The 22,073-nt window shown below is 41.9% G+C and overlaps 1 protein-coding gene across 5 annotated transcripts in view; it reads left to right on the forward strand.

The window, feature by feature from the left end:
• Nucleotides 1-21,104, forward strand: part of EPB41L5 (erythrocyte membrane protein band 4.1 like 5) — a 57,358-nt gene extending 36,254 nt beyond the window's left edge. For 3 of the 5 annotated variants that reach the window (XM_074593966.1, XM_074593970.1, XM_074593965.1), the window contains exons 17-26: nt 8,353-8,519; nt 9,083-9,177; nt 14,367-14,495; nt 15,068-15,129; nt 15,775-15,885; nt 16,454-16,547; nt 17,491-17,568; nt 18,256-18,297; nt 18,701-18,834; nt 19,500-21,104. In XM_074593966.1, the coding sequence (XP_074450067.1) occupies nt 8,353-8,519; nt 9,083-9,177; nt 14,367-14,495; nt 15,068-15,129; nt 15,775-15,885; nt 16,454-16,547; nt 17,491-17,568; nt 18,256-18,297; nt 18,701-18,834; nt 19,500-19,557 (970 nt within the window). In that variant the 3' untranslated portion in view covers nt 19,558-21,104. The remainder of the gene's footprint in view (nt 1-8,352; nt 8,520-9,082; nt 9,178-14,366; nt 14,496-15,067; nt 15,130-15,774; nt 15,886-16,453; nt 16,548-17,490; nt 17,569-18,255; nt 18,298-18,700; nt 18,835-19,499) is intronic. The other 2 variants (XM_074593969.1, XM_074593967.1) reach the window with 1 other exon arrangement.
• The last annotated feature ends 969 nt before the right edge of the window (nt 21,105-22,073 follow it).

Consider the following 22,073-nt stretch of genomic DNA (forward strand, 5'->3'; position numbering starts at 1 on the left):
ATGCCTGTATTGGCTACCTTGCAGCTTAGAGCCTTCCTAATGTCAATGTTTCCTTTAATTTAAAATGTTAATGCTGCAGCTGCCAACAGCAGTTGTGCCAGATTGTAGAAAGTACTTTGCCAGACAGGAAGGATTTTAGTGTTTTGTTTTGGTTTTTTCTTTGCTCAATTCCTGTTAAATTGTCAGTACTGGAAAACTGTACTGACAACAGTACTGGAAAACGGTCTGAAAACGGTCTGGAATATTAGCTTCAATGCTGTGAAGCCTAAAACACAATCAGTATCTTTCTAACTTTATCTTTTTCTCAAGAAGCTGTTCCTGTGCTAAGACAGGACAGGAGACAAAGGTTTAATAATTTTTTCCTTATTTCAGAATAAGGAAACTTTTATTATTTTTTTTTTCCTTGCTAGTGGATGTAGCTTTCACTTAACGGCTTAAATTAGAGAAATGGGAAAATAATGTAATAAACTGTTGAGGACTGGAGCCTTCAGTGTTCACGGGTCACTTCCTCAGCATGTTTCGTTAAAACCAAAACTCTGAATTTACCCCTGGGTGACCTTTATATAAATCCTGTCTCTTTTCTAAAGGAGGACTATCCCTGAGCGTTAATCATTTACCGCTGTGTGAATCCTGCATGCTTTTCTGCTTCCCTGCCTTAACATGTGTGATCTTCCAACCCCTGCGCTGGCTGCTTGGCTGCTGTGGCAGGGCTTGGAGCGTGAACCCGGCTGTCTGGAACAGGAGGAGGTGGGATTTGAGCTGGGGGGTGTCCAGGACACCCCTCTAGATGAACAGCAGCAATGTTTCTGCTTTGTTTAGATTTGGGTCATTAAATAGAGAGTTTTACATTAAACTGAAGGAATAAGTTTGTTTTAGGAATTTCCTTGCTCAAGTAGTTTATGAGAGTGCTTTTTTTCCAAGCACTTTAATACCCGGCTGTACCTTGCATCAGCCTCTCCTAAAACATAGGAGTGAAGGATCCCAGCACAACACAATCAACAGTTAGCAGATCATTGTCCATTTTTGTAAAGTCTTTTAAAATTCAATTGTTTCAGTAAGTTGCTTATCCCTGCTGCCTTGGAGATGCTTGTGCCTAAAGCCTTGCAGTTTTCTAGCTGAGGGCTCCTGCATAAAAATATTTTTCAAAACACCATTTGAAGTGATGAGTGTTCTCCCCTGCTGCTCTTTTTAGCTTTTGGAGAACTTTATTCCAGCTGTGGTATAGTCTAGCCATAACTGCGCACGGCATTTCTGTGGTTTTGACTTTAAGAATTCAAAATTAAAAATTTACCAACCATTATGCCTTCATATGCAAAATTAGAAAGCAAGGTATTAACTTGTGACCTTTTTTAAAATGGTTCTTTTTCCAACTAAGTTTATGTAAATCAGGTATAGCTACAATCAGCTTCTTCAGTAGTATTTAATCCCTTGGTCAACTAAAATTGTGAATTATTTGTGTGTGCTCTACTGTTTGCTGCTGCACAGTAATACTTATTTTTCTGAGTTTCTGTTTTCTTCTTTTTCTTTTAACTTGCATTGGAATCTACATTTTCAATTGACTTCGAAAACTACTGTTACTTGTAGATGCTTGTTTCAGGTGTACATCTAGAACTGACACTTAAACCCTTTCAGCTTCCTGCAAATAAAATGCCCTGTGTGCTTGGGAGGCCTGTGCCCCCATCACATTATTTTCTCTGTAAAACCCTCATGGTTCTTGCTCAGTTCTGTGAAGTGCTTTGAAATATGAAGTGCTTTCCATTTGGTAAGTGGAGACAATGTGTGTATACATGAGAGAGCTTAACTTGTCATTTCAGACTTCTGCAAAAATACGCATGATACTGCCCAGAAAAGGGGTTTATTTGACAGTGTCGTCATGTACACGTATACTTGCATGCCTCTTTCCTTCAGTGTTTACCTTCCAGCAATGTCCTTTTTCCTTGCCTTTTCGCATCAATCTTCTTGTCTTTACCTTTGCATTACTTTCCCACCCTCTTTCTCATCTGTACCGGTGTACTAATTGTGCCCCCTCCCGCTCCCCAACGATCCAGGCCCTTTGATGCTGCCGACCGCTGTCAACGTGTTGGAATCCCGTGGGACGCGTGGGCCCCGCCGAGGACCCGCGCTGCGGAGGGACAGTACACCGCTTTTGTCCATGAGCGCAATGTGAAGAATGCGGGAATGCATAGCGGTGCTGGTACCTATGCTGTCCAAACCACCATGACCAGTCTCTGAGACGTGGGCCTTTCTGGAGCTTGAGACTGCTTTCTAGCAGAGGCTGGAAAATTGCATTTTGAGCTGTCTCTGAGATAAGGACAATGGACCCAAAGCTGACTATAGAGGGGGGGAAAAAAAGCTTTCATTACAAAGGCTCTGCATATCGTGCTGTTGGTATTTAGCCTTTACAGAAAAAAATAACAGACCGGAAGCCACCCATCACTCTTACATTGAAAAGAGTGTATATATTTTTAATTGTGTTAAGACTTTTCTTAATGATTGGGGAAAAAAAAATTAACTGGGTTTAACTTTGAAGAGCTATCCAGGAAATCACATTTGTAATAAAACTGCACATGCAACCAATGGGTTATAATGTGGTTTCCAAAATCTTAGTGGATGTGACTGCCCGTCCTTTTGAATCATGATTATTTAAAAGGTATTTAAAAGATAGATTGTTGATCTGAAAACTAACTTCTTTTTTTTCTTTTTTTTTTTTAACAAGTCACCTTCTGAAAAGTCTTGTTTGGAAATGGAATAGAATTATTTTAATTTTTTTAAGAATAAATTTATCAGTACTCCTGAAAAGGCAAAGAGTAATATATTATTTTTTTTGCTTTCTAGAAAATTTTATGTCTTTTTTGCTGCTGTGTTCCAGTCGGACCGAAACAGAAATATTTACTGACAAACACCAGTCCTACTATATGATACAAAAGGTTAATTGTTAAGTCAGAGGTTAAGACTCCAGCTTCATGGCTCACTGATGTTCTTGGGGGCCTTTACCAACGTGAAGGAACTACCTTTACCCTTGAACACTGAGTTTTCACATGTTCTCTGAAGTTAGCTGCTTTTAAATTGCAATATTCTTTTCCTATTAAAAAAACAAAACTTGTGGTAGAGCACTTTTTTAAAATTCACTTATATTTGGCTTTTATGATAAAGAAGGTGTTTGAATGATTTTTAAATTGTTTGAGCAAGTTTCAAATTGCCACAGAGCCCAGAAATACAAAAACATTGTTTTCAGATATCCAGCCCCAAGGAACCAAGAAAGTAAGTCTCGGCTAGGACATAACTTAATATTGCCTGAGATATTTTGGCCTCCTCACCCTTGCATCTGATAGGGGGAAAGGGATTGCTAATGAAGTGAGAGTCTCTATTTTACAACTCTGCTTGAAGGAAGAAAGAAAAAAAAAGAAAAAAGGTTATGCAGGCTACATATTAAAGATCTGTAGGATCTACGAAGGTGATGAGAGCAATCTGTTGTGCTATTTTTAGTTTTAGGTTTTGCAAGGTGGATGTTGCAAACTTCTGGAGCAAAGCAAACCTATTTGTTTATTATTTATAAAGTTGCATAAGAATATGCAAATGAGAACAGGTGTTTTAACTTTAAAATATCGTATAATTTCTGTGTAGGTGAGGGAGATAATTTGAATGGAGGAATATGTATTTAAAATTGCATTTTGTATTTAAAATGCAAGAACATTGTTGCAATAACAAGTCGCTCTTATTGCAGAGTTTTAAGTTCAGATGTGCTTACAGTAGTGGTCAAGCTGCTGCAAGTAGTGGCTGACTCCTCAGGTATCAGGGAAGTTTTGTGTAGCTATCATAGAATTAAAGAATGGTTGAGGTTGGAAGACGCCTCCGGGATCATGTAGTCCACCCTCATGCTAAAAGCAGGGTCAAGTAGAGCAGGTTGCTCAGGACCGTGCCAGCCAGGTTTTGTGTAACTCCAAGGGTGGAGATTTCACATCCTCTCCAAGCAACCCGTTCTGGTGTTTGACCAACCTCACATCAAAAAAGGCGGGTTTTTGTCTTGTATTTAGGTGGAATCTCCTTTATTTCAGTTTGTGCCTCTTGTCCTGTCTCCGGGCTCCCTTGAGAAGACTCTGGCTGTTATCTTCACTGCCTCCATCAGGTTTTTATACACATTGATAAGATCCTCCTGAGCTTTCTCTTCTCCAGGCTGAACAGTCGCAGCTCTCCCAGCCTCTCCTCATCCATCAGGTGCTCCAGATCATTTGTCATCTTCCTGGCCCTTTGCTGCACTCCCAGTGTGTCCCTCTTGTCCTGGGGAGGCCAGAGCTGGGTGCAGCACTCCAGGGTGTCTCACCAGTGCTGAGTAGAGGGCTGGCTGCCCCAGCCGCCTGCAGCGTGCTGACTGTCACCGACTCCCCTGGGATTAACTGCAAGTTTGGTAATTAAAGCTGTGGCTAAAGTTTTCGTATATTTTATTTATTTATTTATTTATTTTGCATGACAGCAGAACTAGTTCAGATTCAGGATAGGGCAAGAAACGCTGGTTGCCTGAAATCCATCAACCTTTAGAATGGATTTGGGTTAGTGTGGTATATGTTGCATGCTGTTGCCATGTGGCTTTGAATCTTGCATACATCCCAAAGGTCAGTTTTGCTCTTTGCTGGGTTTATTTTAGCGGGACTTCATTAGCTTGGGGAGAATCCTGTTTTCCACTAAAGTAAGTGACAGTTCTCAATAGCAGACAAACAAATTGTACCACACTCGTACCACCAACGCCAAACTACATTTTTACAGGGACAGGTCACATAATGTAGAAACAGCATTTAGGAAACACATGGATGTCTTTCTGAAGAGTATGGTGATGACAGATCTTTGCTTAATATCCACAAAGGTTCTGCAGGCAGCACCTTTTCCTAAGGGTGTTTTCTTTCCTTTCCTGTAGTTGTTGGCTTGTGTATATTACACTATGTCAGTATTTGGAATTATCTTCAAGCAAATGGGAGACAGCAGAAGTCTTGGAATGTGGGACTCAGCAGACTCAGCCTGCTTGATTAGAAACTGAATGCACTCGAACAGTCTTCGTTTGCAGGATCATACATCCCCAGGATTTTTTCTGTTGCTCTCCTCACTTTAAAAAGAAAAGGAAGTTCTTTTTTTCTGAATATTTTGCATTTTTGTTTAGAGGAAAAAAAAAAACAAATCTGAAAAGGTGACAGGCTTTTAAATTTATTGCTCTTCTTACCTTTAGGTGTACAACGTTGAATGCCGCAAAATGAAGGAAAGGAACAAAGAATTTCATACTATCATACTACCTTGCAGAGTCAGTGTGAGAAACTGTGTATCACTACCAGTTTGCCAAAAATAAAGTAGCTTGTGTGGTGCTCCCTGCTGTTTCAAATAGATTACTTGCAAAAGAATTCTTTCTTTTGCAGCAGACTTGGATAGTTCCTGTAGTTTGCAGATTGTACTTCACAAACTAGAATGAAGTATTGTTTTGCTTTTCAAGAAAGAAAAAAAAATAAAGCATACCCTTTGTAACTGACAGCTTTCTCAGTCATGTTATGCATTGTATGCTGTATGGAACATACTAATATCAATATATTTGTCAGGCAAAAGGAGAAATAATGCAGTAGCTAACTCCCTTAACTGTGGGAGTTCTCTGAGCATGTAACTACTTCTGTGTGATTTATTAGCAGTTTGATAAACCTTTCCATGCACTCGAACCCTTTGATTATTCCTATATTCATAATTACCTGTATGGCTTGAACTCATGGTATCATTTATCAGCTTTTCTCTTGGAGTATTTCTTAAAATATGCTGATAGAAGTTGATTATGAAGACATAAAGCCTGGCACTTTAACGTAAAGTTCAAATATCCCTTTGTATGAGGGTAAGTGCAGGAACGTGGAAATCTAATGCCCATTTCATTCTGGAGTTCTGCATGCTGACTGTTGCAGAAGTCCTGCTTTTCCTGGGAAACCTTTTATTTTTCTTTTATAATTGGTGTACCGGGTCATCAGTGTTTTGTAAGGGAAGTCAGAAATTTTGTGAAGTGATGATCTTGTGCGTTTTACTTCTGTAGTCTGGCCATTTGTGAAGCTTGCTGGGTGATTCCTGTGGATGCTCTGAAGAGAGTGAAGAATCTGGGTGGCCTCGATAAATTTAATGCTCTTTGGGGAACTCATCTTTTGGGCCTGCAAATTTCAGTGGCTGAGGGTCTCCCTAATATGACTTTCCTCTTGTGACTGCCTATCTCAGGGTGGCTGAGTAGGTTTTTCAGTGGGTCTGAAGGCAAAATGGGGTCAGTTTCTACTTGAATCTTGGATTAGGAGGCTTCTCTTGAGTCTACCTAAAATTCATTTAGCTTTCCTGAGGTCCTGCTGTGATGCAGGGGTGAAGCTGCAGGGACCCAGCCCAGTTGTCCTTGCTACCTCTGCCAATCCTCCGTCCCATGCCACAAATGGCAATAAGGTTTTCTACAGACTTTCCTCACCTTTACGTAAGCAGCACGCTGCTTTTGGAGCAACACTAGACATCGGGTGTGCTGTTTGAATGCACCACCAGATTTCAAGACTGCCCTTGTCTCTAGCGGGCAGGTTTTTGAATCAACTGTCTTGTCTGTCTAGTAAATGTTCCTGCAGTTGTGATGGGGGAGAAAAAAGGCTAGTGTAATTATCCTAGCAATTTTGTGATGAAGATAAACTTCATTTTTCACTTATTTTCTCTCCACTTGCTGCAATGCTAAGAAAAGTGTTAGAAGATTACAGTATAAAGAAGCGCTAGTGGTGCTCTACATGACCTGTCTTAGATGGAGTTCATGGGAGCTTATATCTAGTTGCTTCAGCATGTCATGGCATCAGCACCTCTGTTCTGCAGGCAAAATCTGAACTTCTGATACTGGTTGTCATATTAAACATTGGGGAGGCTATTTGCGGAAAACTGTCAGAAAATAAGGAAAGCGTTGGCTTCATGTGGATATTATAAAACATTTTCACTCTCATGCATAGGCATCCTCTGACAGTAAGGTACAGGATTCAGTCTCACTTTGTTGCCTTAATTGGAAGAGAATCTCCAATTCCAAGAGAATTACTTCTAATAATTGAAGTTCTCTTTATCCATTATTCCCCCTTTGCAAGACTATCTGTTGCTTGCCATTTCCCCTTAGTGGTGTACAGAGAGGCTGTAGAGGATATTGAAAAGTTCCTTGCTATTTTCTTTGCTGGTAACTTCTTATTCCACTGCTTACGAGAGTCAAGCAAGTGACCTCAATTTGCCTCATGGCAATTAATTGTCTTAAGATGATTCGTACATTATTAGCACTAAAACGGTGATATCCTGTAATCTGTTTCAGAGGTATATATTTAACATTGGAAAGATTCTTTTGGGTGCTTGAGCGGGAGGGAGGAGTTTTTTCCTGGAGCCTCCGGTGACAACAGGGGACTGCTTCCAAATTCCAGGGGCTGGAGGGAGGCGTGGGGCATTAACCCGGTAGTGATAAGGGAGAAGCTGGTCTGAACTGTCAGGTAGGGAGCATCTCGGTCGGTGTGTAAGGGTAAGTTCTGTTGTGGCGGGTACTTGCGTGGTGTCATTGTTCTCATATTTGGGACAGGACTTTCAAAAGGGATAGATTTTTCTTCTTAAACCAATATTGCAACCAATCTGCGTGTAAGTGTGATTGTTGATTGCAATGGGTGACAGTCAGACTGCAGTTGTGGGCACAAGTTGTCTGATTAACCCTCATGTTCCGCAGGCTGCTGTTTCCATATTTGTTGCAGTTTGCTGTTAGGGTAGCTTTGGCTCTTCCTGAACTTTGAAGAGAGGGATGAGATTCCTGACTGTACAACATAAGCATCATAATACAACTTTTGTTACTGTAATTGTTTTTCTGTTTTCATGGTAGGACAAAATAAAAAGGAGACTTTTCCATTAGAAAGCAAAGGAGGTGAAACAAGGGATCCTGACGGGGTACAAAGTACATGCTGTGGTTCACTTAAGATATTGTGACTGCTAAGGTTTCATTCATGTCTCTGCCAAAGTTAATAAAGCTGGAAATAGTTCTAGGTATGCCTAACCACAACATAGTGTCAATGCAGACCTGCGCACCTGTCTGCCCTCTGATCTGCTTACAAGTGTTGGGTGAAGTGCTGTACAAACAACTATTTGTGAACAGTGTCAACTTCTCTCCCCCTAATTCTTCTTTCTCCTGTAAAAATCCTATGTAAAAAACCAATGTCTTTTAGTTACCTAAAACGTTTCTTACAGAATGTGTCTGGTTACCAGAAGACGGCTTGAAAAAAGAGATTGCGTGTGTTAAAGCTTTTTCTCGTTACAGGAAGAGCGGTAACATGATTCTGTGTATCTCTGCCCGTCTTTCTGCCTTTGCAGCGTACCTCTTGTTGATTTGCTAGACAGCACGGAGTTGCCAGAAACTTGTGTTGATGATGCCGTAGGCCGTCCAGTTGTTGGCTTGGCAACAGGAGATTCAGAAGAGGCTATTAATTGCCCTCATCCTGGCACAAAGGAAACTGCTAGTGAAAAAGCAGACTCTGATTGTAAGCAAACTTACAGATTTTTCCCTGTTATCATGATGCGTGGGGTCAAAGTTGACTGATTAGGTTGTTATGAGGTTGTTTCTTTCAAAAAAATCCAAAAGTGTTTTAGACAGCTCCCTTAGATTATATGCATAAAGACGGTTTTACCCACCACTGGGACAACAAAGCTGGTCAGGTCTCCCCATTTCAGCTGGAAGCAGCTTATTTCCAAGGTCAGAGGTATAAGGGAAAAGTCACAGTTCTTTGTCGGGTCTGACTTTTGCCACAAATACAGTGAAATGAAGTGCAGCCATCTCAGCAATTAACTCTTGCTGCTTGCTTGTTTGCTGTGAGGATGGCTGGGTAAATGATCTTGCAGGGGTGCAGAGGGTTGTGATTAGGTACATACAGTCTGTAGGCTTGAAAGGTGCATTGAAGGTTGAGCAAGTGGCTTCCCCCATCCCTGTGCTTATTTCCACACCTTTAAAACCATATAACTTGTGTTCAGGAGGCGTGCAAGTCACAAGTCAAATAACTCCATGGTGACATTAGCAAGAGATGATATGTTTTTCTGTCTTTTTCAGTGTTTGAAGACACATTCCTAAAGCTGAAACAGCTGGAGACAGAGTGCAGCGGCCCCGTGCCAACAGAGCGTCCCAACGTAAACATAAACGTACAGGTACTTGGGCTTCTTTCCTCCTGGCAGAGTCGCTGAGTTTTGTTCAGATCATTCTGAAAAGTCTTTTGCTTACCTTGGTCCATTTGCTTGATTTGTAAGAATACGAGTGAGTAATATTGGGGGTTAGTAAAGGAAATACAAATGCTTTGTTATATATAAACCTGTGTGTGACAGAAAGTTGGGGGGCAGAGGTGCATGTATGCGAACTGCAGCCTGGTGAAATTTTCTAAAATCAGTGGGAGTAAAAGGCATAAATGCTTGAAATGTTCCTCAGTTGCCTTTATCTGTAGGTTACTAACTGTATGGCGTTGTATAGCTCACCCTCTTTTTTGAGGGGGTGAGCTGCTTTCCTGGTGTTTTTCAGTTGCCTTTGGTAACCCTCCCAGAACATTGTTTTGACAATTTATTTTGAGTCAAGTTTGCTGGTGATCCATCCCTCCTGTTAAGTAACCAGTTTTTACCTGCTCTCTGAAGTAGGTGTTAGTGCTGTCTGTGTTTACGTAGAGGGGAGTGATGTGGTTTGATTTTGTGCCCTCATAAATCCTTTTGAGCAAGTCAGGCTGCATTTCCACGGGCAGCTCAGCCAAAGTACGAGCTTCAGTGCCCTGAACAGGGCGAGGGCCCTCTTCTCCCTCGCTCCTCTTTGCTCTTCTTTACCCAGCTTCCCTCTCTCCTCTGTCAGCTCCAGGAATCATTACATGTTTTGGTAAAACAATGTAGCCTACAAAATGGTGAACAAAAATTTTTTTGCCTTTTTTTATTTTGAACTTTTTGTTAAGGTGTTAGGTTTTATTGTTTCATTTTTTAAGTTGTTAAATAGTGAGTTAAATAGGTTCATGGAAGGGGTCAAAGAAATGTTAGAGCCATAGTGAAAATACGTAGTGTTGCTAGAGCGGGTGGAGGGGACAGAATCTTACAGCAGTGAACTTTCATAGATTCACCAATTATGAGACAACTGCACCCAGGCAGGATATTCTTCTTTTTAATGAGCTTTAAAAAATTTGGAATTTAGGTTTTCTGCCAGGTTTGCCTGTAAATCATACATTTAGAAAGGGGGGTGTGTGTGGATAAAAATACAACTTACTCTGCTTCCCCTGTGTTAAAGCTTTAGGTGCTTGATTGCATTTTGAACAAGCAGAGAGTGAAACACCTGGCAGTGTTATCTCTGTTGGTGTTACCCTCCCTTGCAGGGAGGCCCGAGGATTTATCTAACTTTCGGTGAAGCAGCTATCATTTTTCTTGCTCCCTCAATAGCAAAATGATCCAGGTGGCAAAAGAGGTGTTTAGCAGTTGCGTGTTTGGGCTCAGCCCATTCCTGCGTCTTTGTTCCCCCTCTCCATGTGAGAGCAGGCTGCTGCTTTGCAGTGCCTGGGGCTGCAGCAGGCTCTTTGCTCGTGTCCCCTTTAAGGTCTGTGGTCAGGGCTGCCTTGGGCACCTCTCTGCTTGGTGAGTGCGTTACAAAGATTACCGAGTCTCTAAGAAGATTAGTCAGTAGCCTATAGGTCCTGCTATGCCGAAACACTGGCTCCGCATAAACTAAAGCAAATGAACACAGTTTATTTCAGAATATTTTTGCCTGCTGAGCTCTATTTTACTTCAGACAAAGAGGGGGGAAAAAAAAAAACATTTAATTGGTTAAATGGAGAGAACTGAGCAGGAGTGTCTTAGTGGTTTTTAAATGGTGGCTGATACAATGTAAGCACGGTAAGGTTCCTGTAACAGGTTAATCTAACAAACAGCTGCCAATACGGTACAGTCACGGTTATCCAGCTGCTGTCGTGTGAGGTGCCGAGTAACTTTGGGTATTAGAGGTTACAGATACAGGGGTGATAGAAATGTGATTAGAGAGCAAGAACGTTTGCATAACTGAGAAATACATGATGTATGGATCAACAGTATGCCAGCGTGATTCTTTCTTTGGGTGAAAGAGACTTCAGCTTTCAAGAAGGAAGTGCAAATTGTATTATGAAAACATAAATCATCAGTGATTTTCCTTGTGTAGAAAAGATTGAAGAAAGCTTTTCAGCCTGTGATGTAGCTTACCAAGAGGTCACTTGAGAGTGACTTTACAAAGGTAGAGAAAGATTAGAGGCTGTCTCTGTGTACTTTAAATTCTGTCTGCTTCAAATTGCAAGGCCATATATGTTACAGTAGCACCAAATGACCACCCCCAGTTGTGATTAGAGATGAAAGTTAATGCTTTGGAAATGAGCCCTGAAAAGAGTCACCTAAGAATAACTATTAAAACCATTTTGCTTCCTGTTTTGAAGGCTGCTTTAGAAAAAATATAAATTTCCATTTACAGTGTTTGTTACAAAATTGGCTCTCCTCCTGCACCTAGCTCAGCTCTTAATCTGCTCATAAAAGAGGTGTTTATGGCATCTTCTTCTGGCTGAACTGACTGGGACTGAGATATATCCAGTAAAACCTTGCGATGAGCTTAGATCCTGGAGCTTGCTGTTACTTCAGATGAACACAGCGTTACAGTGTTCTCTCTGAAAGCGTGTGATTGCAAATTTCAGCATCTCTCATCTCCTCCCTTAAATTTTACCAGTGTATGAGATACCAACCTGCATAGAAACAGTTACAGCACATAAAAGGTTTAGTAAAATGCATCGAGGGAAAGCATTAGTTTTCTGCTTATGAAGCAGAGCTGCATCCTGAACTTCCCAAGTGACACTGTCAAATGTTGATGAAATGTTCACTTCGGCTTTGTTAATGAAAAATCTTTAACTGTTTTCCATCAGGGTCAGAGATGGCCAGCCTGCATCATCTTTACATAATTCTATACTTGCAATCAGTCAATTTTGATTGATTGACTTGGTAGGCAAACATTTATCTAGTTACCTGCATTCTTTTAGAGAAAAAGAGAAAATTTTCTAGAATAAGAACCGGGAAGGGGGTAATGAATGGCTTCATTCTTCACTGCTGCTCCCTGCCAAAATCTGTTGGGATGGAAGAATGCGACTTTGTCCTTTCCCAGCTTTTGCTGGTGCAGTGACCAGATCTGACAAAAGAGAGCAAATAGCTCTTAAATACACCGACGCTCCACTTTCATCAGCTTCTGAAGTGAAATGAACAATAAAAAGTTCACCCTGTTCGCCCGTGTTCAAAGTCTGCTCCAGAGTCAGAAATGCAAGGACGTGAGGGTTTTCTTTTTCTGAATTTGTTGTGATCTGTAAACATGGGGAAGTTTGTCCAAAATGTGCCTGTATTAAAGTCCATCGCTTTGTACGAAGTGATTTGCGGTGGCACCAGGAGCACTGCTCAAAAGCACAAAGGTTGGGATCGCACACCTTGCTGCTGCCTTTAATCTTTCCTTCCCTTTTTACATCACAGCTTAGCTCCATATTTTGATTGAAGAATAAAGTACAAATATAGCTTGTCTAGTGCATGGAAACAATAAAAATTCGTAACTAGCTAGAATATTGACAAACCCTAACAGCTTTACTGTTTTATGTGAACAACTAAATGTCTTGTAAATTAGATGTTTTGTGATGCCAAATGCTTTCTCCTCTAGCTACATGCTTTTTCCATTAAAAAAACCAATAAAACACCAATGCTTTTTTCAAGCACAAAATGGAAAGGAGAAAAATGTGTCTTTAATATTGATGGAAATATTTGCTTGCTTAAAAGTTGGGAATCTAATCGCTAATAGACTAGAGTGACCTGATTGAACTGGTTGTTCAGGTGGAGGAAGCTGAGAGGAAATAAAACCCCAAAATGGTCCTTAAAGCACCAGTGTACTGATGTGCTCAGTTAAAATAATCAAATTTACTATATCACTGGTACTGGAATAATGCATTAAAAATTCTGCGCAGGGACTGTTATATCCGGTTCAGTGAGGTCCAGCGTAAGGATTTAAGGATTATCTCAGTTGGGTAGGGTGACTGTACAAATAATAATTTGGTCATAATTATTCCAGACTTTTGGCAATTCCAGCAGCTTCTCGAAAATAAAAACACTTAATTATTTAATAATTATTTGTTTTGTTAATCTTCATGAATTATGTGAATGTGCTCTGCTAACAATAGTCATCAGCAACACTGGTTGTTGGTCCTCCTAATATTTTATGTTGACGATGATCCTTGAAGATTTTGCAGATGTCTGTATTCAGTGCTGACTGGGGTCAAAATTTTAATACGGGTTCTCCCTTAGATAGTCTCCTGAGTTCCTATTTGGATACCTGGAAAAGTGATTTAGAGGGAGACAAGAAGAGGAAGTGTTTTTCCCTTCTCTAAAGACCAAATACCTAGAGGTTCTCACTAGTGTTTCCAAGGAATGAAAAAAGATGGAAGTGGATGGAGAGCTGGGGGGACGGATGGGTATTCACCTCTTTTTAACTTCTCACCCTGCGATGTCTCTGTGCACTGGGCTTCATTCCTTCTGGACACGCTGCAATTCCTGCCACTAGGAATACAGCAGGACTGTGCCTGCGCCGGGGCGTGTTGCAGGAGGAGAGAGCCTGCCTTAGCCAGGGAGGGTGGCATACGGCGAAAGCAGGGCTCTGTCTCCCCCTGCTGAGTCATACCCCGAGAAGAAAGGTCACAAGGTTTAGTTTCCACTCAGTTAATTAACTTCTGTTACTAATCAAATAGCAATTAGTAGATTGAATGCTTAATTAACATTTTATAATTAAGAAATGCAATTCACATAATGAAATATAGTGTAGTGAAAGGTATCTCATTTTTAATTGTCATCTTATGTATCTGGCTGCTCATTTGCTCTGATATAAACAGTGATGGGAGATGTAGCTAATAGCACATTAAACTGTTGTTCTAATTTATAAGTGGATTTTAAGGTAAAAATCTTCCAAATTTGCATTTGAGAGTAAATTATCAACCCCTAGTTAGGCTATACTGATATGATATAATATGGTGGCCGCTATATTGATCTATCAGTAAACTAGGCTGCAGATTTAGGGTCCACTTCAGTTCTTGCACGCTGTATTTTTAGCAGAGCACTTTGCATCTCCGCTTCTAAGCAGTGTGCGTTTTTTACATTATGTTTTGCAGTGGCTTTACAACTGAGTTCCAAAATAAAGGAAAAAATTGCTTTCTCATTTCAGTATAAATCTGCTGACTTTCCTCTCTCTCAGGGCCTTGTTGTTACTTAGAGGTGTTAATAAACATCAGGCCAGACCTTTCTATGTGGGAACTGCTTCTAATAATGATTTTTTTCATGTTGAGGATGAGGTGGTGAAGTTGACAGATAAATGTCTGAACAATGCAATTGAGAGCCCAATCGCAGCAGCGCCATGGCTTCCAGCAGATATCAAAAGCAATATCCTGAAGGCCCAGGCAGAAGCAGGGCACAAGGTGAGTTCTCAACCAATAGGGACTGTGATGTTCTCAAATCTTTCATTTCTCCTCAATTGCCTGGTGTTGGAGAAGGTGCCTTGCAGATAAGGGTGCTCCAAGAGCCAAAATCCAAGATGGAGTAAGGACCTTTCGGCCTTCCTTCACAGTAATAGTGGTCCAGTACTGGAACGGTTGCCCAAAGAGGAATCTCCGTCCTTGATGGTACTGAACGTGTAACTGGACAAGGCCCTGGAACAAGCTCTGGTTTGAGTGGTGGTTGAGCCAGGTAACCTCCAAAGGTTGCCTTCTAACCAAGAAATTATTGTGTGATTCTGTGACTAAGACCATGCATCTAGTGTGTTCTAGTAAATTCTGTGTCAAATAATGGTATTTTGGCTACGTTGGTGAATTATTTTTATTTCTGCACTGAAGCTTTCACATAGAATTGATGTTTTAAGTCCCTGAGCAGCAAATGAGAGCATGCTTCTCTGCTCGGAGGGAGGCGTTCAGCTCTTCTGTGAATTTCAGAACTGACACAAGATGGAAACAGGTATCAGAAACTTACATCTTTGTTCATGTTTTCCTCTCAGGTCGTAAGAGAAGACAGCCTGACAGGTGTCAAGAATTCCAATATTCAGGATGCTGCTGCCAGGTAATGAATAGATTTGGAAGAAAGATGTGATCTGTTTACCCAAGTACGGCACTGAGAACCTGCAGGTCATTGTGGTCTTTCAGTGGCTCGGTGATCATTGAGTTTTTACCTTGTGTAGTGTAGCTTAACCTGGTGAATGCAAAGTGTTCTTAAAACAAAAACTGGCAAGCACTATAGTTGCTAAGTTTTATTATATACAAGGTAATCCAGGTACTCCGTGTTCTCCCATACTTTAATTTGATAAACGTCACTCCAACAGCAGGTTCAATCGCTATAGTTATTTCTGACCTGGGAATAACTTCGGTGTCGGGAGAGGGGCTGGGTCTGTTCACAGTAGCTGTTTTCTAGTGGAGGAAAAAAAAATTGCGTACAAAAACCTGACACAGGCAGTTGATTTCCTGAGAATTACTGAATCTCAAATGATAGCTAGTTCCAGCGGGATTTCAGACATTGGAAAACTTAAAGGGTTACAACATGTGATTTCTTGACCATTTGTGAAGATGAGCCATGTGTCAGACCTCAGAGAGCACGTGGGGATATCGAATAAAATGGGCATCAGCAACCTCAAAAATATGCTGTAACAAGTGGTTCCTGAAAAGCTTTTGGTAGAAGGTTGTACCTGTTTTTTGTTTTATTTTGTGCCAGGAACATTCTCCCACCAGGCAAAACACAGAGTAGTCCCCCGACAACCAGTCCGGTATTTCAAGACCCAAGAGAGCTGCTGAAAGCAATCCCTGCTTCAAACACCTTTGTTCCGTAAGTGATTCAGGAGAAATGTGTTTCTGGGGTAAGGGAACCAGGTGGAGATTATCGTGAACAGGTCTGAAAAGATGAGGAACAGTTTCTGAGCATTTTAGGCTAAATCTAACTAAGCAGGTTTAGCGATGCATCTTTAATGACTGTTGCAACAGTTAATCGGTGTAGTCCAGGCCTCAGGGTGAGTATCCTAGCAAGCAGTACACGAATCTCTCTCATCTTCTGAAATGACTGAAATATCTGACGTCCTGCTGCCCCTGGCTCTAAAGAGGAAGATAAGAGGATGGCAGGGAAGGCTTCAGGCGAATTAGAAACGAGGGCTGAAGAAGCTCCTTTGAGACAGAAGACATTGGTACTGTTGGGTCCGTACACGGCTGTAGCCGAAACTAGGAGAGAGAGCAGTAACCAGTGAAGGTAGTTGGAAGGCGTTTACTTCAGCATACAAACATCAGCCTTTGTCTGCCGCACATGGAACTGTGTTTTGAGTTGTTGGGTTGAGCTATCAGGGAAGCAGCACTGTTCCATGCGGTCCCAGAAGTGTGCTGATGAGAATGTTTTCTCCTTTCAGTAACACGTTAAATGAGGACAACGCTGCCTCTAACCATGAGGACCTGCTGATTCCAGCTAATCTGGCTGCAGCTGAGGAGGCGGCTGTTTCAAAGGTATCACCACCTGCCAGCCTGGAAGGTTTCTGTGTGTCACGTTCTGAGCTACTGATGCCTCCAGGCAAGCACAGCAGCCCTTGCTGCGTGCCCCTCCTAACTCGGTGAATACCAGGCGTTGGGGAATGCCAGAGAGTGCTTTCTGGAGCAGACAGGGACACTGTACAGATCTTGCCAAAGGCCATTTCTGTGTGTCCTTTCAGGTTCTTTCCCTGAGACTTATTTTTCTGATGGTTTTCCTGATGCTGGTGGGAAGCCCCTTATATCCCAATGATTTGATGCTCCATGAAGGAGACTGCAGGGGTGAAATTTCTGACATAGGCAATTCCTATCAAAGTAACCACAGAGAGAAAAGTTTAAATTGAAATATTTAATTGTTACAGGATATCTGGTTACCTTAAGTGTAAGGTAATTTTTAACTGGACTCCATGAAATATACACAGTAATTCAGGGGCCAGCTTGCCTTTGTCTCTTTCCAAAAGAAAGAGGAATCCAACATGGGACTCTGATGGTACTTCAGGAGACTGAGGAGTTATTCTGGATCACTAAAGCACCATCCCCTTTAGCTGTTGTCCCTCTAAGCCAGGAATATGTAGTTGATCCCACTGAATAATTATCAATTTCATCCTCTGTGTTCAAACACTGAGCTCACAGACCTCACTGACCTTGTCGAATGGCACAGTGTACCCCATCTTCACATCGAAGAATGGGACAGTTTCACAGCTTACATGGCAATGACTGTTTCCAGTATGTTCATGAGAATAAGTGAAATGAAAAGGCTATTAACAAAGATCATATGGAAAGATTTGAGAAAACAGACCTGATGATAAACAATGGTGTTCATTAAGGACGCTGGTCTGTAACTTGGGAAGCCACTATATTATTCAGCAGACCTATGTGGGTTACTACTGGGAATTCAATTCAAAACTGATTTATTCCATAGAGCCCTCCAGATGACCAGGACGTTTCCTTAACATCATTGACAGAGAATCTAATTGACTTTACAGAAGCCACACCTCGGGTAAATGTATTTCAAAACCAAACTTCTTCCTTCACGCATACAATGGTTTTTACTCAGAAACTCTCCTCTGGCTTTAGTATCTGTGCACTGGGCTTGGATCTGCTGCAGGGGAGTGAAGCGGTGACTGACCTGGATCGCTGTGTGTGTGCCCCTGCTCGTGGGGTGACTGGCCGAGGGATGTAGAGCTACAGCTTTGGAATGGAAGTGAAGAAATCGGAAGATTAATTTGTATCTGTGCCACAAGAGCCTGTGGTCTTGTTTTAGTACATCTGCAAGTGCCAGCCTGCTTGTCAGGCTTTTGGGCATACTACTACTTCAGAAATTACACGTAAATGTGTATGTATACACACAGAGAGAGTATATGTGTGTGTATATACGTATATATAATAAATACTCGAAAAATAAACTTTTGAGTTGCCTTTTGGAAGGGAACGCTGTGCTGAAACTGCTACCAGTGAGTTTCTGTGAGTGAGCGGGTATTGGCTGTGTGCTCTGTGGCTGCCACGTACCTTTCAGTCTGAAGTCACACCGTCTGTAGCTAATGGCTCGCATGGTTCAAAGACTAGTGATGGACAAATATCCGAGATGGTCTGGGGAGGCAGTATTGTTTTGGGAGGCAATGTTGTCTTGAGAATATTCTCAGCTACTTCCAACCTTTTCTAACGAGCATTTGTTTGCTTTTTGTAGGTGTCTTCCCAGCCCACAATAATGCCGAGGTGGATAGTGCCAGTAAGTTATTTGACTATTCCTTAACAACAACAAAAAAAAAAAAAAAAAAAAAAAAGAAAGCTTTTGTCATGATTAAGAAACAGGAGCTCCAGTAAAATAGTAAAATATAATAATTTGTAATAATTTGGAAGCCCATACCAGACTAAAACTAAAACAGACTAATTCAGCTGGAGTAAATCAAACAACATACATATCCTGTTAACATTTAAATTTCATTTTTGCTGCATTACATTCCGGTAAATGCCATAAAAGTTTCTTTTAAGAACTTGCATTTAGTGAAGCCGGCCCTGGACCTCAATGAACCTCAGTTTTTACTGTTCTAAAAAAACCATATTGAAAAATGAGCCTGTTTTGTCCTGGCAGGTTTTTATTTCAGTTTCCTGTTTCATTCTCCCCAATTCAGACTGGACTGGTTTCCAATGGGCCTTTGGGAAATGACGTTGCCTTGGCGGTGAAGGCAGTGAAAGGCAGCGCAGAGACTCTGTTGTCGTCAGCTGGGTTGCCAGCGTCCCAGCAGACATCCGAAGTCCTTGCGAGGTAAGGTCTCCTCAGCTCTCACTTCAGAAGTGTATGTAGCGTGGGAAGGAAGTACGTGCTCTTACTACTTCCACTTCAATAGTTACAGTGGTCATTTAGACACAGTGCCTTGTTTTGCTTTGTTTTTTGCTGTGTTTATAAACTCTAGTTCTGTTCTCAACTAATTATTTTTAATTATCATTTCACGTCAGTTTCTTTCTTCACCTGCTAACACCTTTTAGTACTAGACTGAAATTATGGTACAGATTAATTTTCTGAGAAATCTCTTTACAATGTTTCAGTATCTCCCGGAGGATTGGGAGGGGGAGAAATGTCCCCCAGTTATTTCCAAGCTGTAAGGAAGTCGGAGAACAGAATCTGTAGAAACTTTTCCCCTTCCTATTCCAATCTGCCGTGCTGGTGAGGCAGTGCGATGGCAGCGGTGGTCACGTCTTTCAGGGAACCTCTTACGGTGCAGATGGCAACGATGCTACTGCACTGTGTGATGTTGATTCAGTTTGCTCTTCTGCAGGTTGTCCGTTGGTCTCATTAAATTACATGGGGAACAGCTGTTAAGGCTCTTTGGAACAATACTTGTCTTTTTTAATCCATTATGTCAGATCTTTTTGGAGGAGTGTATTTACAGGACCTCTTTTTTCTTTTTTTTTTTTTTTCTTCCCTTTTAGCCCAGTCACTGAGGATGCTACAATAAGAACAAAATGTTTACTCACCACTGAACTCTAGAAGAAGGAGTTTCTGCACTTCCCACCTTGTAAAAACTCCAATCTTCTAACATATCCCCAAGGCATCCTTCTGAAAGGCTTCCTTGGGATCAAACTCTTGCTGAACAGGAGTCAAACAGCCAGCTGGTTTACTAGGATCCAGGAAGAGACTTCTACATTAATTGCAATCTAACTGGAATTACAGTCTGAACGGCATATAAAACCACATGCACGTTTGATCTTCTGCCTCAGAAGCAGTGGAATAACACACTGGAGCTAGTTCTGAACGTGAGGAACAGAATCTGGTTGCGTTCTGCTCACACTAGGTTTAGTCTTACTTACCCTGTGCTGCCTCTCAAGTGTTAAAGGAGAGTGTTCACTGTGATGTTAGGTGTGTAGTTTCCCAGCACGCACGGTGTCCCTGACCTCTTAGAGTCATATTGGAAAGATTAGGAGAACTTGTAGGGCCACCTTGTGGTCACTCTGTGTACGGTGGCTCACGGTAGTGATCACTGTTACATACAGCCAAGGACGTTTTCTTCTGTGTGATTACTCCTTCTCCTTCCTTCGTTTCACCAACACATACTCTCCTTTTTGGCCTTAAACCCCTTAAAATATTCCTTGCACCTCGTTACAGTACCTGGAAAGAATGAAAATCTAGTCCATCAGTGACCAATTACATTGACTGGATTCGAGCTGCTCATTGCAACCAGGGAAAGGAAGACTAACCTGCCAAACAGCTCATATCGTTAGCAGACCACAGCAGAGGTCCCACATTTTGACACCGATTATTTCATTTCCTATATGACTCAAATACATGCGTTTTAGACTGGAGGTATGTATGTTTTAAATGCTGGAGTAGTGAAGGTGTGAGTACAGCTTACTTCAGGAACTGCGTATTGGTTAGTTTTGTTGTCATGTAGGACTAAGAAGAAAAATAATTTTCTTGTTTCTATTCTATACTGTTTCTGGGTGTTGTTTCCAGGTGCTGTGCTTTGGGAATACTTATCAGGTATGTTAGCGGCATGAGGGTACAACTAGATCAGTTCTTAACACCACCCCGAATCCTGTTCCAAGTGTCATCGAATAGTTATATGTGGAACAAAGAATAGAAAGAATAAGATGAAAACAGGAAAAAAAGATGAAAAGCTCCTGTAAGCAGTTCACTTCTTTGTGGAAGGAAGGTTGGAGCACTTGCAAGAGCATGCTCCACGGAGCTGGTGAAGGCCTTTTGGTGCTCAGGTGAAGTACAGGATACGATGTGCCAGAGATCGTTTGAGCCCTGGGCAGCAGGACCCTCATGTGGACGTGCAGAGGTGAGCACGTGGACCCTGGGGGTGCAGCTTGCGAAAAAGGTCAATGCAGAGTCAGAGCGAGGAGAAATACAGAAGCCAGATGATGAATTCCACATCCAGCAGGGAAGCACAGATGAAGCAGCTGGGATCTTTCTTTCTTAGGAAGAGGTTTGTACATATGACTGGGGTTGGAGGATGTTTTCTGCATAGTGCTGCTGTTTATTTATATACATGTGGTTCTTAAAAACAATTTTAAATGTGAAAGTTGGTTCTGAAACCTGTCTGCATGACTTCATTTCTGCACACCGGCTGCCCGCACGTCTCTCAGTGTAGACAAAGATTTGGACCAAAGCAGTGTGGGTTGTGCAGGTGAGCTGGTGACCAGCTGGGCTGCTTCTTTCAGACTTGGGTGTCCTTACCGCTGCTCTGGTGCTCTTGTGTGCAAGATGCTGAATGAGGGTGTTCGGGAAGAAGCCACGTGGCATTTACATGGCCCACTGCCACTCCTCGAAACCACCGAGGCCTTAATAGAGAAACACAGAAACCACGGGGAGCTCTCAGGGCTCACGTACCAGAGCGGCTCTCTGCAGACAATGATGTGCAGCCGTTGCCGCAAGAACCAGGAGTCAATACTGGTGGCAGGTGCTTCAGGTCCCCCCCTGCCCCAGCCAGCGCCGGCAGGCTCCCCGCTCCCCAGCCAGAGGGGAGCTGATGCCCTGGACCAGGTCTGTCCTTGTTGCTTCCAGTTGAATATTGGCTTTTTTTATATATATACTTTTAAGTCTGAGCCTTATTGCATATTAAAACGTAGAAGGTTCCCAATTCAACTATCAAATGTCTTAGTTTGGATTAATAATGCAGTTGCTAGCAAAGTTCCTGCAGGAAAAGGGAAGCTACGGCTGCAACAGCCTGCTTCCAGCACAAAGCCAGGACTGTGTGGGGAAACTTGGCACTCGCTATTGATCTGTTTGCTCAGCAGCTGAGCTGGCGTTCGCCAGCTACATGTGTTGGGTTTGTAAATAGACAGAATGCAGTAGCGCTTTCTTGAAGGCGTGTTTGATATTTGACTCTTCCCATTGGGTTCAGGAGCTCTGTGAACTGTCAGCTTGAATCTCTCCCAAAAGCGGAATAACGGGAGTTTACAGTTTTACAGCATTGCGTGTTTAACACCATCCTTAGATTCCTCCCAAGCAATCACATACAGCAAATAGCAAGTAAATAACATGTGTGGTGAGTGTGTCCC

This window comes from Larus michahellis, chromosome 7 (genome assembly GCF_964199755.1).
Source record: "Larus michahellis chromosome 7, bLarMic1.1, whole genome shotgun sequence".
NCBI classification, from domain to species: Eukaryota; Metazoa; Chordata; class Aves; order Charadriiformes; family Laridae; genus Larus; species Larus michahellis.